This window comes from Somniosus microcephalus, chromosome 18, assembly GCF_052327205.1.
Source record: "Somniosus microcephalus isolate GS21.2 chromosome 18, FLI_Smic_1.0, whole genome shotgun sequence".
NCBI classification, from domain to species: Eukaryota; Metazoa; Chordata; class Chondrichthyes; order Squaliformes; family Somniosidae; genus Somniosus; species Somniosus microcephalus.
In genome coordinates, this window is record NC_141004.1 from 10,764,579 (window position 1) to 10,782,961 (window position 18,383).

General features: G+C 47.8%; 2 protein-coding genes across 2 annotated transcripts in view; both read left to right on the plus strand.

The window, feature by feature from the left end:
* Positions 1 to 10,914, plus strand: part of ddx20 (DEAD (Asp-Glu-Ala-Asp) box polypeptide 20) — a 47,032-nt gene extending 36,118 nt beyond the window's left edge. The window contains exon 9 of the mRNA XM_086011044.1: positions 9,461 to 10,914. Coding sequence (XP_085867170.1) covers positions 9,461 to 10,827 — 1,367 coding nt within the window. The 3' untranslated portion in view covers positions 10,828 to 10,914. The remainder of the gene's footprint in view (positions 1 to 9,460) is intronic.
* A 2,928-nt stretch (positions 10,915 to 13,842) lies between these two features.
* On the plus strand, positions 13,843 to 17,867 carry LOC147105022 (5-hydroxytryptamine receptor 1A-like). The gene is made up of 2 exons (XM_086011045.1): positions 13,843 to 15,402; positions 17,072 to 17,867. The coding sequence occupies exons 1-2, from the start codon at positions 14,317 to 14,319 to the stop codon at positions 17,237 to 17,239; spliced, it is 1,254 nt and encodes a 417-aa protein (XP_085867171.1). The 5' UTR covers positions 13,843 to 14,316; the 3' UTR covers positions 17,240 to 17,867.
* Positions 17,868 to 18,383: the final 516 nt, after the last annotated feature.

An 18,383-nucleotide genomic window follows, 5' to 3' on the forward strand; every position in this document is an offset into this window, starting at 1 on the left:
ACCTCAGCTAGTCCCACTCCCCCGCCCTTTCCCCGTAGCCCTGCAATTTTTTCCCCCTCAGATACTTATCCAACTCCCTTTTGAAAGATAAGATTCAGTATGCCGCCTCCACCACCCTCAGGCAGTGCATTCCAGATCTTAAACACTCGCTGTGTAAAAAAGTTTTTTCTTGCGTCGCCTTTGGTTCTTTTGCCAATCACCTTAAATCTGTGTCCTCTGGTTCTCGACCCTTCTGCCAATGGGAACAGTTTCTCTCTATCTACTCTGTCCAGACCCCTCATGATTTTGAACACCTCTATCAAATCTCGCCTCAATCTTCTCTGCTCCAAGGAGAGCAACCCCAGCTTCTCCAGTCTATCCACGTAACTGAAGTCCCTCATTCCTGGAAACATTCTCGTAAATCTTTTCTGCACCCTCTCTAAGACCTTCAAATCCTTCCTAAAGTGCGGTGCCCAAAATTGGACACAATACTCCAGTTGAGGCCAAACCAGTATTTTATACGGATTCATCATCATTTCCACACTTTTGTACTCTATACCTCTGTTCATGAAGCTCAGGATCCCGTAAGCTTTCGCAACCTGCCCTGCCGCCTTCAACGATTTGTGCACACATACCCCCAGGTCTCTGTTCATGCACCCCCTTCAGGATTGTACCATTTAGTTTATATGTCCTCTCCTCATTCTTTCTACCAAAATGTATCACTTCACACATTTCTGTGTTAAATATCATCTGCCTCGTGTCTGCCCATTTCACCAGCCTGTCTGTCTTCCTGAAGTCTATCACTCTCCTCCTCACTATTCACTATACTTCCAAGTTTTGTGTCACCTGCAAATTTTGAAATTGTGCCCTGTACACCCACGTCCAAGTCATGAATATATATCAAGAGAAGCATTGCTCCTAGTACTGACCCCTGGGGAACACCACTGTATACCTTCCTTCAGTCCGAAAAACAACCGTTCACCACTACACTCTGTTTCCTGTCACTTAGCCAATTCCGTATCCATGCTGCCACAGTCCCTTTTATTCCATGGGCTTCAACTTTGCTGGCAAGCCTATTATGTGGCACTTTGTCAAACACCTTTTGGGAATCCATGTACACCACGTCAACCGCATTACCCTCATCATTACCCTCTCTGTTACCTCGTCAAAAAACTCGATGAAGTGGGTTAAACACAATTTGCCTTTAACAAATCTGTGCTGGCTTTCCTTAATTAATCCACACCTATCCAAGTGACAATTTTTTCCCTGATTACTGTTTTTACAAGCTTCCCCACTACGGTTAAGAAGGCAAATGGTATGTTGGCCTTCGTAGCGAGAGGGTTCGAGTACAGGAACAAGGATGTCTTGCTGCAGTTGTACAGGGCTTTGGTGAGACCGCACCTTGAGTATTGTGTGCAGTTTTGGTCGCCTTATCTGAGGAAGGATGTTCTTGCCATGGAGGGAGTGCAGCGAAGATTCACCAGGCTGATACCTGGGATGGCAGGAATGACATATGAGGAGAGATTGGGTCGATTGGGCTTATACTCGCTGGAGTTTAGAAGAATGAGAGGGGATCTCATTGAAACTTATAAAATTCTAACAGGACTAGATGCAGGAAGGATGTTCCCGATGGCGGGGGAGTCCAGAACCAGGGGTCACAGTCTAAGGATAAGGGGTAAGCCATTTAGGGCAGAGATGAGGAGGAATTTCTTCACCCAGAGAGTGGTGAACCTGTGGAATTCTCTACCACACAAGGCAGTTGAGGCCAATTCATTAAATATATTCAAGAAGGAGTTAGATATATTTCTTAAGGCTAAAGGGATCAAGGGATATGGGGAGAAGGCAGGGACAGGGTACTGAATTTGGATGATCAGCCATGATCTCATTGAATGGCGGAGCAGGCTCGAGGGGCCGAATGGCCTACTCCTGCTCCTATCTTCTATGTTTCTACCGAGGTTAAACTGACTGGCCTGTAGTTGCTGAGTTTATCTTTACACCCTTTTTTGAGGAGCGTCTTAAAGGATGCATCCCATCCTCTCCTGGTGATTTATCTTTTTTTAAGTACAGCCAGCCTTTCTAATACCGCTATCAATTTTTATCCTATCAAGTGTCTCCACTACCTCCTCCTTCACTGTCTATGGCAGCATCCTCTTGGTGAAGACGGATGCAAAGTACACATTTAGTACCTCTGCCTCCATGCATAGGTCTTTTTGGTCCCTAATCGGCCCCACCCACTCCAGTGCAGTGCTGAGGGAGTGCTGCACTGTTGGAGGGTGCTGTGTTTCAGATGAGATATTAAACCGAGGCCCCGTCTGCGCTCTCAGGTGGGCGTAAAAGATCCCAGGCCACTATTTCGAAGAAGAGCAGGGGAGTTCTCCCCGGTGTCCTGGGACCAATATTTATCCCTGAACCAAAATCACTAAAACAGATGATCTGGTCATTATCACATTGCTGTTTGTGGGAGCTTGCTGTGCGCAAATTGGCTGCTGCATTTCCTACATCACAACAGTACTTCATAGGCTGTAAAGCGCTTTGGGATGTCCTGGGGCCGTGAAAGGTGTTATAGAAATGCAAGTCTTATGGGGCATACTGGTTTTTATATATATATGATGAGTAACAGCTCTCCCATGGCATTGCTCACTGTAATGATACTTTACAAGGACCAAAGTGTTATACAAAAGCAAAATACTGTGGATGCTGGAAATACTCAGGTCAGGCAGCATCTGTGGAGAGAGAAACAGAGTTAACGTTTCAGGTCGATGACCCTTCGTCAGGTTCTGATTTATTAATTGGACAAATCAAATTGAGCAGGGCTGCCTTGAGGATGAGTTCATTGAGTGTATTAGGGATGGGTTTCTTGAGCAGTATGTAACTGAATCGACCAGGGGGCAAGCAACCTTAGATCTGGTCCTGTGTAACGAGACAGGATTAATTAAAAATGTCCTAGTAAAGGATCCCCTTGGAATGAGTGACCATAACATGGTTGAATTCCATATTCAATTAGAGGGTGAGAAGGTTGGATCTCAAACAAGCGTGCTAAGCTTCAATAAAGGAGACTGAAGGTATGAGAGCGGAATTGAGTAGAGTGGATTGGGAAAATAGATTAAAGGGTAAGACGATACATGATCAGTGGTGTACATTTAAGGAGTTATTTTACAACTTCCAAAAAATATATATTCCACTGAGAAGAAAAGGGTGTAAAAGAAAAGACAGCCATCCGTGGCTAAGTAAAGAAATTAAGGATAGTATTCGACTAAAAACAAGGGCATATAAGGTAGCCAAATCTAGTGGGAGGATAGAGGATTGGGAAAAATTTAAAAGACAGCAAAAAATAACAAAAAGATTGATTTAAGAAAGGGAAGATAGATTATGAAAGTAAATTAGCAAAAAATATAAAAACAGATAGTAAGAGTTTTTATAGTTATATAAAAAGAAAAAGGGTGGCTAAAGTAAATGTTGGGTCCCTTAGAGGATGAGACCGGGAAATTAATAGTGGGAAATATGGAGATGGCAAAAACACTGAATATTTTGTATCAGTCTTTACAGTAGAAGATACTAAGAATATCCGAACACTGGACAAACAGGGGGCTATAGGGGGGGAGGAGCTAAACACGATCAAAATCACTAAGGAAGTGGTACTCAGTAAAATAATGGGACTCAAGGCGGATAAATCACCTGGACCTGATGGCTTACATCCTAGGGTCTTGAGGGAAGTGGCGGTAGGGATTGTGGATGCATTGGTAATAATTTTCCAAAACTCCCTGGACTCAGCAAAGGTCCCGGCAGACTGGAAAACTGCTAATGTAACACCCTTATTTAAAAAAGGCAGTAGACAGAAGGCTGGAAACTATAGACCGGTTAGCCTAACATCTGTGGTAGGTAAAATTTTGGAGTCCATTATTAAGAAGACAGTAACAGGACATTTGGATAATCATAATTTAATAGGACAAAGTCAGCATGGTTTTATGAAGGGGAAGTCCTGTTTGACAAATTTGCTGGAGTTCTTTGAGGAAGTAACATATAGGGTGGATAAAGGGGAACCAGTGGACGTAATGTATTTAGACTTCCAAAAGGCATTTGACAAGGTGCCACACAAAAGATTATTGCTTAAGATAAAAAATCACAGGATTGGGGGTAATATTCTGGCATGGATAGAGGATTGGCTATCTAACAGGGCAGAGAGTTGGAATAAATGGTTCATTCTCAGACTGGCAATCAGTAACTAGTGGTGTTCCGCAGGGGTCAGTGCTGGGTCCCCAACTCTTTACAATCTATATTAACGATTTGGAGGAGGGGACCGAGTGTAACATCAAAGTTTGCAGATGATACTAAGATGGGGGGGAAAGTAGTGAGTGAGGAGGACATAAAAAACCTTCAAGGGGACATAGACAGGCTAAGTAAGTGGGCAGAGATTTGGCAGATGGAATACAATACTGGAAAGTGTGAGGTTATGCACTTTGGCAGGAAAAATCGTAGAGCAAGTTATTATCTTAATGGCAAGAAACTGGAAAGTACTGAAGTACAAAGGGATCTGGGGGTCCTGGTGCACGAAACTCAAAAGGTTAGTATGCAGGTGCAGTAAGTGATTAAGAAGGCCAATGGAATGTTGGCTTTCATTGCTAGGGGGATAGAATATAAAAATAGGGAGGTATTGCTTCAGTTGTACAAGGTATTGGTGAGACCGCACCTGGAATACTGCATACAGTTTTGGTGTCCATACTTAAGAAAAGACATACTTGCTCTCGAGTCAGTACAAAGAAGGTTCACTCGGTTAATCCCGGGGATGAGGGGATGGACATATGAGGAGAGGTTGAGTAGATTGGGACTCTACTCATTGGAGTTCAGAAGAATGAGAGGCGATCTTATTGAAACATATAAGATTGTGAAGGGGTTGGATGCGGGGAGGATGTTCCCGATGATGGGTGAAACTAGAACTAGGGGGCATAGTCTTAGAATAAGGGGCTGCTCTTTCAAAACTGAGATGAGGAGGAACTACTTCATTCAGAGGGTGGTAGGTCCCTGGAATATGCTGCCCCAAAAAGCTGTAGAAGCTACATCATTACATAAATTTAAAACAGAAATAGACAGTTTCCTAGAAGTAAAGGGAATTAGGGGTTACGGGGAGCGGGCAGGAATTTGGACATGAGTCTAGGTTCGGATCGGTCATGGCCTTGTGGGTAGCGGAGTGGGCCCAGGGGCCGTGTAGCCTGATCCTGCTCCTAGTTCGTGTGTCTAATTCTGTTAGATTCAGGAGATGGTTCTGTGATAGATTGGCGGTTAGGATCAGATCAGCCATGATCTTATTGAATGGCAGAGCAGGCTCGAGGGGCCGATTGGCCTACTCCTGCTCCTATTTCTTATGTTCTTATGTCATCGACCTGAAACGTTAACTCTGTTTCTCTCTCCACAGATGCTGCTTAGTATTTCCAGCATTTTATTTCCGAAGTGCTATACCTTGTACTGCTCTGCTGCTTAAGTGAAGCTATGTGCTTTTAGGCAACAGATTCTAAATGCTGTGAAGTAAACATTGGATAAGGTCATTCAATTACAAAAATATGACCAGAAAGGCGAGGTTCAATTCTGGTCTTTTGTGCGTCCTGTGATTTCAGTCGCTTCACCGTTGGCGGCCGTGCCTTCAGCTGCCTGGGCCCTTAGTACTGGAATTCCCTCCCTAAACCTCTCTACCTCTCCTCCTGTAAGACGCTCCTTAAAACCGACCTCTTTGACCAAGCTTTTGGTCACCTGTCCTAATATCTCCTTATGTGTCAAATTTTGTTTGATAATCGCTCCTGTGAAGCACTTTACATAGAAACATAGCAACGTAGAAGATAGGAGCAGGAGTAGGCCATTCGGCCCCTCGAGCCTGCTCCGCCATTCAATGCGATCATGGCTGATCATCCAAATTCAGTACCCTGTCCCTGCCTTCTCCCCATATCCCTTGATCCCCTTAGCCTTAAGAAATATATCTAACTCCTTCTTGAATAAATTTAATGAATTGGCCTCGACTGCCTTCTGTGGTAGAGAATTCCACAGGTTCACCACTCTCTGGGTAAAGAAATTCCTCCTCATCTCAGTCCTAAATGGCTTACCCCATATCCTTAGACTGTGACCCCTGGTTCTGGACTCCCCCACCATCGGGAACAGCCTTCCTGCATCTAGTCTGTTCAGTCCTGTTAGAATTTTGTAAGTTTCAATGAGATCCCCTCTCATTCTTCTGAACTCTAGCGAATATAAGCCTAATCGACCCAATCTCTCCTCGTACGTCATTCCTGCCATCCCAGGTATCAGTCTGGTGAATCTTTGCTGCACTCCCTCCATGGCAAGAACATCCTTCCTCAGATAAGGCGACCAAAGCTGCACACAATACTCAAGGTGCGGTCTCACCAAGGCCCTGTACAACTGCAGCAAGACATTCTTGCTCCTGTACTCGAATCCTCTCGCTATGAAGGCCAGCATACCATTTGCCTTAACCGCCTGCTGCACCTGCATGCTTACCTTCAGCGACTGGTGCACAAGGACACCTGGGTCTCGTTGCACTTTCCCTTTTCCCAATCTATTGCCGTTCAGATAATCTGCCTTCCTGCTTTTGCCACCAAAGTGAATAACCTCGCATTTATCCACGTTATACTGCATCTGCCCAATCGCCCAACCTGTCCAAATCGTACTGGAGTTTCTCTGCATCCTCCTCACAGCACACACGCCCACCCAGCTTTGTGTCGTCTGCAAACTTGGAGATATTGCATCTAGTTCCCTCTTCTAGATCATTAATATATATTGTGAATAGCTGGGGTCCTAGGACCGATCCCTGCAGTACCCCACTAGTCACTGCCTGACACTCGGAAAAAGACCTGTTTATTCCAATTCTTTGCTTCCTGTCTGCCAATCAGTTCTCTATCCAAGTCAGTACCTTACCCCCAATCCCATGTGCTTTAACTTTGCACGCTAATCTCTTTATGCGGGACCTTATCGAAAGCCTTCTGAAAGTCCAAATACACCACATCCACTGGTTCTCCCTTATCTATTTTACCAGTTACATCCTCAAAAATTCCAGTAATTAGTCAAGCATGATTTACGCTTTGGGACGTTTTACTCTATAAAAGGCGCTATATAAATACTTCTTAGGCAGTCCCTCGGAACTGAGGATGACTCGCTTCCACATTAAAAATGAGCTCGCAGCTGGCTGATTAGTCCAATGCGGGACCTACAGTCTGTGTCACAGGTGGGGCAGACGGTGGTTGAAGGGGCAGGTGGGTGAGGTGCTTGGGTTGACGTGCGCTCCTTGCGCTTGGCTTTCTCTTGCTCCCGGCGCCTTCCTGGATGCTTCTCCTCCACTTGGTGCGGTCTTGGGCCAGGGATTCCCAGGTGTTGGTGGGGATGTTGCACTTTTTCAAGGAGGCTTTGAGGGTGTCCTTGAAGCGTTTCCTCTGCCCACCTGGGGCTCTTGCCATGCCGGAGCTCCGAGTAGAGCGCTTGTTTTGGGAGTCTCGTATCGGGCATGCGGACAATGTGACCCATCCAACGGAGCTGATTGAGCGTGATCAGAGCTTCGATGCTGGGGATGTTGGCCTGAGCGAGAACACTGATGTTGGTGCGCCTATCCTGCCAATGGATTTGCAGGATCTTGCGGAGGCAGCGTTGGTGGTACCTCTCCAGTGCTTTGAGGTACCTGCTGTACATGGTCCATGTCTCTGAGGCATACAGCAGGGCAAGTATCACTGCTGCCCTGTAGACCATGATCTTAGTGCCGGGTTTGAGGTCCTGGTCTTCAAACACTCTTTCTCAGGCGACCAAAGGCTGCACTGGCACACTGAAGGCGGTGTTGGACTTCGTCATCGACGTCTGCCCTTGTTGACAGTAGGCTCCCGAGGTATGGAAAGTGGTCCACGTTGTCCAAGGCCTTGTCGTGGATTTTGATAATCGGGGGACAGCACTGTGTGGCGGGGGCAGGTTGGTAGAGGACCTTTGTCTTACGGATGTTTAGTGTAAGGCCCATGCTCTCGTATGCTTCGGTGAAGGTGTTTACGATGGTTTGGAGTTCGACCTCCGAGTGAGCGCAGACACGAGCATCGTCTGCATACTGTAATTCGATGACAGAGGATGGGATGACTTTGGATCCAAGTTGGATACAAGTTGTTGTTGAAAGACCATATCTGTTAAACAGTGCAGCCTTATGTACCTGTAACATAACCTAGGAATTAGGAGCAGGCTATTCGGCCCCTCGAGCCTGCGCCGCCATTCAATGAGATCACGGCTGATCTTCGACCTCAACTCCACTTTCCCGCCCGATCCCCATATCCCTCGATTCCCCTAGTGCCCAAAAATCTGTCGATCTCAGCCTTGAATATACTCGACGACTGAGCCTCCACAGCCCTCTGGGGTAGAGAATTCCAAAGATTCACCACCCTCTGAGTGAAGAAATTTCTCCTCAACTGAGTCGTAAATGGCCGATACCTTATTCTGAGACTGTGACCGCCCCCTAGTTCTAGACTCTCCAGCCAGAGGAACCATCCTCTCAGCATCTACCCTGTCAATCCCTGTAAGAATAGTAAACTGAATTTCTGTAGTCTGCAGGTCAGATGAAATGCCTGAATTCCCTCTGTGATGACCAAGCACGGTCAGGAGTTAGACATTCTGACTGCTGTGTCTGTAATGTATTTTCAGGGGCTGGAGGAGTTTCTTTGTACATTCAAATAATTGGCTCTCTCTGCAGTCTTTTTTTAATTTAAAAATATGACCGTGTTTTCCATGTGTGACATGGACACAGATGTATTAAAATAATACTTTTTACAAATCAAGAATAGATTTGAGATGAACTTAATAAAGGGGCAAAAGTTGGTACCGCTGGATTTCTCAAATGGTGATCACAGCTCTGATTTATGGAGCGTCCAGTATGTAAGATGAATTGTGAGGCGTCTGAACCAGAATGATTCAGCACAGCATGCACAAGGACACAGCTGGGGACTGGATTTCCTGGCTTGGATGTGTTGTATAATGGGATGGGATGATTTCTGGTTTACTTACAAGTCGATATCCTCTGTGAAACTTCTTGCTCGGGGAAGAGCCGTGGGTCTTTGAGGAATGGGAAAGATAAAGTAAATTCCTCTCGTGTGCAGGAGAAGCATGGATGTGGACCAGCTTATGGTTAAAGCTAGTGGCCAGCTCCCCTAGTGGTTTAATTGGGGAATACACTGCCTGGTAAAATACTAACCCATGTAGACTGCGAAGTTTGATCCCTGTACTCTGCTGAGTTTCAACCAGTGCAGCTGGACTGGAGGAGGGAAATTCAACCAGGGTTCATGTTGCTGATTTTCTGTCTGGCAATTCCTGTTGGCACATATGCAGACACTTGGCGAGGACAGTATTGCCACAAGTACCCTCCTCCTCTCCTCTCCACTCCCCTCCCCAACAAGAGGCTTCAGGACTGTAAGTTGGAGGGGAATGAATAGACTCTTTCTGCGAATTCTTTGTTTTTTTTTAATAGATCCAATTCCACCAGGATTACTGGAAGAGCCTATTGATTGGGACGTAGAAGGCATCAAGGTGCAAGAGACTGAGAATTCATCCCTTGCAGAGACTTCAGCGCCCATTGAAGTCGATCCTTCAATCGTTGTGAAGCAGCCGGACACAGCCCCTGACCCACCGTCATTGCCCCGTGTCGAACTTGCTGCAAAGAAGCTCACGACCAGGAAGGTTCAGAAACCGAGGAAGGCGCCGACAGAAAAAGAACCCCAGCAACGGCTCGGGGGAGGCGTTGGAAGGGCGTCCGAGGTCAGTGTCTGCCACGTCCCCGACCGTGACATCAAAATGAAGGTCCAGTCAAATCTCCGAGATGCTCTGTTCGGTGAGGGGCTCCAGTCGTCGGCTGAAGAGGTCACCGTCACGCTTCAAGAGAGGAAGGCTCTGCAAGAAACGCTTCCAAAAATCACACCCTTAACACTGTTCAAGAAAAAACCGAAACGTGGGAAGAGGCCGTTGAGTTTCGTGGAGATTGTGGAAGATTACGAGAGCTTCCTCACCGAACGGAATGAGCACCCTGTGGAAATAGTCAGACGGTGGACTGGTTTCTCCGGGGTCTTGAAGGAGAAGTCGCAGAACGAAAGTGAAGATTTGGAAACCCGAGAGCTGATGTCCCGGGAGCAGAACAGTAACCTGTTTTTAAGCAAAAGGGATATGATGTGTTTGCACGCTTCTCAACAGCGGGCAAAAGCTCCTGTGTTGGATGGCCAAGACCCCAGCGATTCCAGCTCCAGTGCGAGCTCTTCGGCAAAAAGCAGGACCAGCAGCAGAGAATCATCCACCGAGGCCGAGGCGCCGGTGATGGCGCGCGTCCGTAACCAAGACCTGCGGAGGAAAGACCCGAGCCCGGTGCCGGAGGGCCCCCTCAACCCGAGTCGGGCCAGCCTTCATGGCCTTCAGACCCCTGCCCGGCAAGGGGGCTTCAAAGGCCGCGCGGGCTCTGATTCTTTCTCCAACACACCTTCCAAAAGGCCGCTTGAAAATTATACAGCATTAGATCCTAAAAGCGCCTCCATTAAAGGCTGGCCTCCCAAGGGCAGCATGAAAAGATCCAGGGGTGATCCCAAGATGGGACCAGCTGGAACGGCCGAAGCTCCCAGTGTCATGGAGGCGAGCAGCCAGGGTGCATCGTGCCCTTCCTCCGAAAGCGACCACCTGCCGCCCGCTGAACCGGAATGTTCCAGTGATTACTGGAAGGCTTACTATCATGCCTGGCGCGGTTACTATGCTGCCATTGGTTACCCTTACTACGGCAGCTCGGAGAGAAATTCTGATTGGCTGAAGGCTTACCAGATGAACTCGGTGTATCTGCAGGAACTGTTCAAACCTTAAATGATGTTTAGCTTTTTATTGGTAATTCACAGTAGAACTTTTTGTACTACAGCTAAGCTACAATAAAGATTTCACCCTTGTGATCTATTTTGGTATTCGGTCTTTTAACAATATCTGAGGCAATACTGTGGTTTTGGTGCAAGAACATATGAGATTGATGGGCTGGAAAAGACCTGGTTTGGTCCATTAAGCCTGCCCCACACACTGATGGCTGGAGTGTCCTGACTAAACACTTCTTCCCTCTTTCCTCCCCCCCCCCCCCCCCCCACCTCCACATTCTACCTAATCTCCTGGAAGAGGTGGGAAAAAAAAACACGGCCAATAAGGGGGGAAATAATTACTCTGGAACATTGCTCTTTGACCCCCCCCCTCGAGCGTTCAGAGCCTGTCCAGGAGATCGTGTACCAGAAAACGTGCCATGGATTGGTGGGATAAAAGACTTGCATTTCTATAGCCCCTTTCACGACCACCGGACGTCCCAAAGCGCTTTACAGCCAATTAAGTACCTTTTGAAGTGGAGTCACTGTTGTAATGTAGGAAACGCGGCAGCCAATTTGCGCTCAGCAAGCTCCCACAAACAGCAATGTGATAATGACCAGATAATCTGTTTTTGCTGATACTGGTTGAAGGATAAATCTTGGCCAGGACACCAGGGAGAACTCCCCTGCTCTTATTCGAAATATTGCCATGGGATCTTTTACGTCCACCCGAGAGAGCAGACGGGGCCTCGATTTAACGTCTCATCCGAAAGACGGCACCTCCAACAGTGCAGCGCTCCCTCAGCACTGCATTGGGAGTGTTGGCCTAGATTTATGTGCTCAAGTCCCTGGAGTGGGACATGAACCCACAACCTTCTGACTCCGAGGCGAGGGTGCTACCCACTGAGCCACAGCTGACAGGAGGAGGGAGAAAAAAAAAAGACAGAAGAACAGACACTCCAATGGCAGAGATGGATTGAATGGGCTGCGTTGTAACTGAATCTGCACCTGAAATGCAAACCACACCTTCCTCCCCCCACCCCCCCTCCCTCTGGAGGTTGACAGACCCAGCCCACCAGCAGCCCAGCCCATCCCATAAAGAAACTGAGTGGTAAAGTTGAGGTTACTAAAGCCAAGGTTCCAACCTAAGGCTTACAGAATAACCCAGAAGATGATATTACTGTTCTTGATGCGCATCTTGAGGCTGGTTAGGGGCCAGAGAGGGGGAAATGGGGAGCCACAGGCAGGTTCTGCATCTTCAATTGTGGTCAGAATGGAGGTGCTCACAGTTTGATCTTCTCAATGTAGAGGAGACCACACAGTGCGCGGCGATTACAGTCTACTAGATTAGAGGAAGTCGATGTAAATTGGGTTTGTCGCACTGAAAGTGGGGGGGGGGGTGTCCTGGGCAATTATGTGGGAGGAAGTTGCGGGTGCTGTATGCACAGAATGGTGCCAGAGATGGGTGGCTGGAAGCTGAGTGGTGGAAGAATGAACAAGAAGGAACACTGCCTTCAGAAGAGAGGAGCGGATGATGTGCCTGGTGATGGGATCATGTTCTAAGTAGTGAAACATAATCTGGTGAATGCAGAGGCTGGTGGAATGTAAGCTGAGATCAATGGGGGGGGGGGGGGCCCTGTGGTCTTTGCAAGGGGAGGGGGTCATGGAAATGGGTTAAGGTGAGAAGGAAAGACAAGTTCTGCAAGGAACGGAAGAACATACATTTATTTCGCGTCTTTCATGATCTCTGGATGTCCCAAAGTGTTTTACAGTCAATAAATGACTCTTGAAGTTGTTACCGTTATACAGGCTAATGTGGCAGCTGATTTATACACCGCACGATCCCACAAACAGCAATGAGAGAAATGGTCAGTTGATTTGTTTTGGTTGAGCGATAAATATTGGCCAGGACACTGGGAGAACTCTCAAGAGCACCAAATGATTCATTATGTCCGTATAAGCAAGCAGGCGGGACCTCGATTTATCGATTTTAACGTCTTATCCAAAAGGCGGCACCTCCCGACAGTGTAGCACTCCCTCAGTACTGCACTGGAGTGCCGGCCTAGATTGTGTGTGTATAAGTCCCTGGAGTGGGACTTGAGCCCACGATCTGCTGGTTCAGGGGCGAGTGTGCGACCTCTAAGGCAATACACTGACACTTGTAGAAAATAAAGAGGGATGGGGCATGGACTGCTCAAGCTTCTTGTCCTTGATACGCGATAGGAAGGGGTGCGGGTGGGGGGGCGGGGGAGAACTTTTGGTTGAAGTGGCAGGCGAGCAGGAATTGGATAATTACTTGAAGGGTAAAAACACACGGCTAGGAGGCAATGGCAGGGGAGTGGGAATAATGGGAGAGCTCGTTCAAAGAGCTGGCACGATGGGCCAAATGGCCCACCTTCTGTGCTGTATCATTCTATGTTAAGATGTAAAAATGAGAACCTGGTCAGCTACAGTATAGAGTCATAATGGCACAGAAGGAGGCCATTCGGCCCATCGAGTCTGTGCCGGCTCTCTGTAGAGAAATCCAGTCAGTCCCATTCCCCCGCTCTATCCCCGTAGCCCTGCAAGTTTATTTCCCTCAAGTGCCTCTCCGGTCTCCCCTTGAAAACAATGAGTGTCTCCGCTTCCGTCGGCAGAGTTCCAGGTCCCCACCACTCGCTGTGTTAAGCTTTTCCTCACATTCACCCCTGCATAGATAGATTTAACCTAAAATTATTGCACCTGCATTGCTTACAAAAGGACATTGAACTAAGTTAGACTTTACAAATGATGTAATTGTTTAGCGAAGTGAGGACAGGGACTGTGGCACAACAGCCATTCTGAGGATGAGTATGTTCACTTTGAATTTTAACTCTTGCAATAACAACAACTTGTATTTATATAGCGCCTTTAACGTAGTAAAAACGTCCCAAGGAGGCTTCACGCGATTACCAAACAAAATCTGACAGCCAGCCACATGAAATAATTAGCGACAGGTGACCAAAGCTGGGTCAAGGGTCGGTTTTTAAGCAGCGCCTTAAAGGAGGAGAGGCGGAGAGGTTTAGGGAGGGAATTCCAGAACTTAGGGCTGAAGGCAATGGTGGAGTGATTAAAATCTGGGATGTCCAAGAGGCCAGAAGTGGAGGAGTGCAGAGATCTGGGAGGGTTGTAGGGATGTCCAATCCCCCTCCCCCCCAATTGGAGCAGGTGAATTGCACCACAATGGGTTAATGCGCTTGTTGTGAATTGATGGACAAGAGACAAGTACTTACAAGCGCTCGGAGGGAAACCAATCAGAGATTATCAAGAAAGATGCAATTATTAGACCGTAATAGCAAAGACTCCGCCGCCCCACAGTAACGAGGCGAAGCTGCAAAGCCAAGGAAGGTGGCGATGGGTGATTGCGGGGAGGGAGTCAAGTTTCCAGTTATTGCAAGGTTATTAACACGGAAACAACACGGAGTGAAGACGTTCAGACACTGAAGTTCAGTCATTTTGGACTCGGGGGGAAGTTTGGGTGGAAGAGGGAGAGATGCCGGGTCCCCTTGCTCCGGGATCCAACGGCAGCAGCTCTGGAGTTTATATTCCTCTCCACGCCGTTTCCCTGGTGGTGAGTGGCTTGATGCTGAGCTGCACTTTGATCATCGGGGTGTTGGGGAACGGGCTGGTCTGCCGGGTGGTTTACGCCAACAAGTCCTTGCAGACGGCAAACAACGCGCTTCTGGTCAACCTTGCGGCCAACGACCTCCTGAAATGCGCCGTGGACATCCCCGGGTTCCTGGTGGCCAGCACTTGGGGCAATAGCCGCGCTGACCTGGGCGAGACCTTGTGCCTCTTGCAACCTTTCACCTATTCCCTCAGCAGCTGTGTCCAGTTGGTCACTCTGGTGGTCATCAGTGCTGAGCGTTACCAAGCCATCGCCAACCCATTCCAAACAGCCAAGAGGAAGGCTAGGGTCAAGGTGTGGATCTCCATCGTTTGGTCCCTGGGTTTTGTGTTATCTGTCTTCTCCATCACTGTGGCCAAGGACACCCCTGTGTATGTGAGGTGCAGACATCGACCCATAGACGCTCAAAGTTACTTTGACCCTTTCGGTTCCTACATCCTGGTGCCTGTTTGGATTGTCAGCTTGTCTCTGATAGTTGGCCATTACCTGAGAATTTTTGTGCTGGTCAGACAGCACAGCAACCGAATCTTTGACAGCGGTATCATGCCTGCTTCAGCGGGAGAGCACGAGCTACACCTGCCAGGGTCAGCCTGGCAGAGCATTCAACAAACATCAGCCGCCCAGGTGCCAACTACCGGGCAGCTCTGCCATTCACACGTTGAGCCCAACCCCGTTCTTCAGTCGAAGAAGGACGCCTGTCCAGTTCAGTACCGAGTTGTTTCGATGAATAGCTGCGTATCGTTGCCCCCCGAGAATGGGTCACCCGATGCCCCTAACATAGTGGGAGCAGTGTGCCTCATCACCAGCAGGTCTCGGGAGTGTGCCAAGAAAAGGATGGAGGGAAAACTAGCCAAACGCTTTGGTTATATCATCTTGACCTTCCTAGTGTTCTGGATGCCGTTGGTTATTGTTTTATTGGTGAACATGTTTCTGCAAGATGATTCTTCCATGGTAAGTAGATACATACTTTAAAAAGGTAACATTTGCAGGGCTATGGGGAGAAAGCAGGGGAGTTGGACTAATTTGAGCTTGCACAGAGATGATGGGCTGAATGGCCTCTTTCTGTGTTGAATGATTCTATGAAGTCTCCAGCCTAAGTATGAAGAGACTGATTATCTACATACATGTGCACACACACACACACACAATGGGGCCCAACTATTGACTAATGTGGCTACGCAACACAAGAGGGCAAAGGCACGGTATTCAGGTGAAAGGTTTATTACTTTCCATTATCTCCACTCATTTCCTGAAGAACATGAGAATTAGGAGCAGGAGTCGGCCATTCGGCCCCTCGAGCCTGCTCCGCCATCCCATAAGATCATGGCTGATCTTCTACCTCATCTCCACCTTCGCACACTATTCCCCACATCCCTTCATTCCCTTGGTGACCAAAAATCTATCGATCTCTGTCATGAATATTCTCAATGAGCACCCACAGCTCTCTGGGGTAGAGAATTCCAAAGGGTCACGACCCTCTGAGTGAAGAAATCTCTCCTCATCTGAGTCCTAAATGGCCGATCCCTTATCCTGAGACTTTGACCCCTAGTTCTGAAGGCACTGGCTCTTGCTGCGGAACAGCTGTACCAGGACCAGTTGTCCTCCAGTACATCACACAAATGGTCACACTTCACGTTTGAGTAGACCATGGAAACTGGCAGGTTAATCAGCCTTGGGGAGCATCATAACCCAGCCCAAGCTTGTCCTTGCGCGAAATCCGCACAGACACATGTTCCAGTCGGGGTTATTGGACAGTTATCAGCAGTGGGAGCCCTGATTTTTCTTGTATTCTTCCTTTCAGTGCCTGGGGTGCTGAGGCCTGTTGTAATTCCTATGCTGCTGCTCCAGCTAACTCAGCACAGACTGGGAATCAAACCTGGGACGTTCCTGGCTTGAAAGGCTTAGTTGCATACCGGCCATTGAACGACCCAACCAAGCCGTCAGGGAGCGACAATGGGCTGGAAAGGCCTGGGAGCCCCTTACATACACCCTACTGGACCCCAATTCCTAAAATACTGGTGTAAATGAAAGGTATTGGTTGGGGTTGGTAACGATATCAAATTTGTTCAAGCACTTTTTGTTTAACCCTCTTTCAAAATTCTCCCCCTCGTGTTCAAATCCCTCCATGGCCTCGCCCCTCCCTATCACTAATCTTCAGCCCCACAACCTCCCGAGATATCTGCACTCCTCTAATTCTGCCCTCTTGAGCATCCCTGATTATAATCGCTCAACCATTGGTGGCCATGCCTTCTGTTGCCTAGGCCCTAAGCTCTGGAATTCCCTGCCTAAACCTCTCTGCCTCTCTACCGCTCTTTCCTCCTTTTAAGACGCTCATTAAAACCTACCTCTTTGACCAAGCTTTTGGTCACCTGCTCTAATATCTCCTCATGTGGCTCGGTGTCAAATTTTTTGTCTTTTAATACTCCTGTGAAGTGCCGTGGGACATTTTATTACATTAAAGGCATTATATAAATACAAGTTGTTGTTGTTTTGCATACATATTTGAAGAAAGGGAAGGTTGTTGACAAAAAGGCAGCAGATTCTAGAAACGGTCAGGGAAGAGTCAGTGAAGAATCTTGATTCTAACCGTGTTCTCTCTGTCTCTTCCCTTCCCTCACAGAGGCTGCTACTTCTCGAGCTTCAGACGTTCGCAGCTGCCTTGACCTGCGTTCCTGCCGCCGTGAACCCCTTCATTTACACGATGCTGAATCACCAGTTTCACTCAGAAATCCAGCAAGTTATCACCAGATTGCGCAACAGCTGTGAGGGCCTGATCAATAGGGCCTGAAAGGCCATGCCCCACCATCTGAAAGGTCGCCCCCCCATCTGAAAGGTCGCTACTACCATCTGAAAGGTCGCTACCCCATCTGAAAGGTCGCGACCCCATCTGAAAGGTCGCGCCCCATCTGAAAGGTCGCGCCCCCCCCACCTGAAAGGTCGAGCCCCCCGTCTGAAAGGTCGCCCCCCAGTCTGAAAGGTCGTGGCTCCCCATCTGAAAGGTCGCGCCTCCCATCTGAAAGGTCGTGGCCCCCCATTGAAAGGTCGTGCCCCCCATCTGAAAGGTCGCGCCCCCCATCTGAAAGGTCGCGCCCCCCATCTGAAAGGTCGCGCCCCCATCTGAAAGGTCGCGCCTCCACCTGAAAGGTCACATCCCCCCATCTGAAAGGTCACGCCCCCTATACCTCCATTTGCTTTTTTGACCTACTTTGTATATGACACTGAACGTGCCGTGATGAGTCACCGAGGGCGGTGTGGCTGGGCTCTACCACATCCAATGTGATGCTCGGCGGTTTCTACCCATGAGCCGGTGTTGAGTTGGACAGTCTGGTTTGTGAGTGGGCCGTCTGGAAATATCTGAAGTGTAAGCCAAATGCCCAAAAGTCTTTTATATAAAAATAAATAAATAAATAAAAGCCCATTTTTTCATTTCCTTTTGTGTGTGACGATATGGAAACATTGCTGGTTATTGTCAATGAATATTTTATTAAAGAAATGTCCTAACTTGAGGCACAATCCCAAGCCCCCCCACTGCCCCTTGTCTTGGCAAAAGTTGCCATGGATTCTGGTCCAATCACTTCAATGGACTGCTTTACACTGTAATAAAATACCTTCTCCACATGTGCCAAGGCTGACAGAAAAATAAAATAAAAGAAACCTGAGAAAATAGAGGAAAATCCAAAGTGTGTGTAAAGAAAATTTCCAGAAAGCAAATAATTAGAATTAACACTGAAAAAAGACAAAGGAGAAACGAAGGGAAAAGAGTAGGCGGGGCTATGGCAGGCTGGGAGATGATTGGTCCCTTGTCGCAGAGGCTCTTAATTAAACTAAAGAGATTAAATTGAACAAAGTCGGACCTTCTGGGAAGTTTTCTTTGCTTGTGTTGCAATGAATGTAAAGCTGAATTGGTGCGAGACTGTCTCTTTAAGATGGTA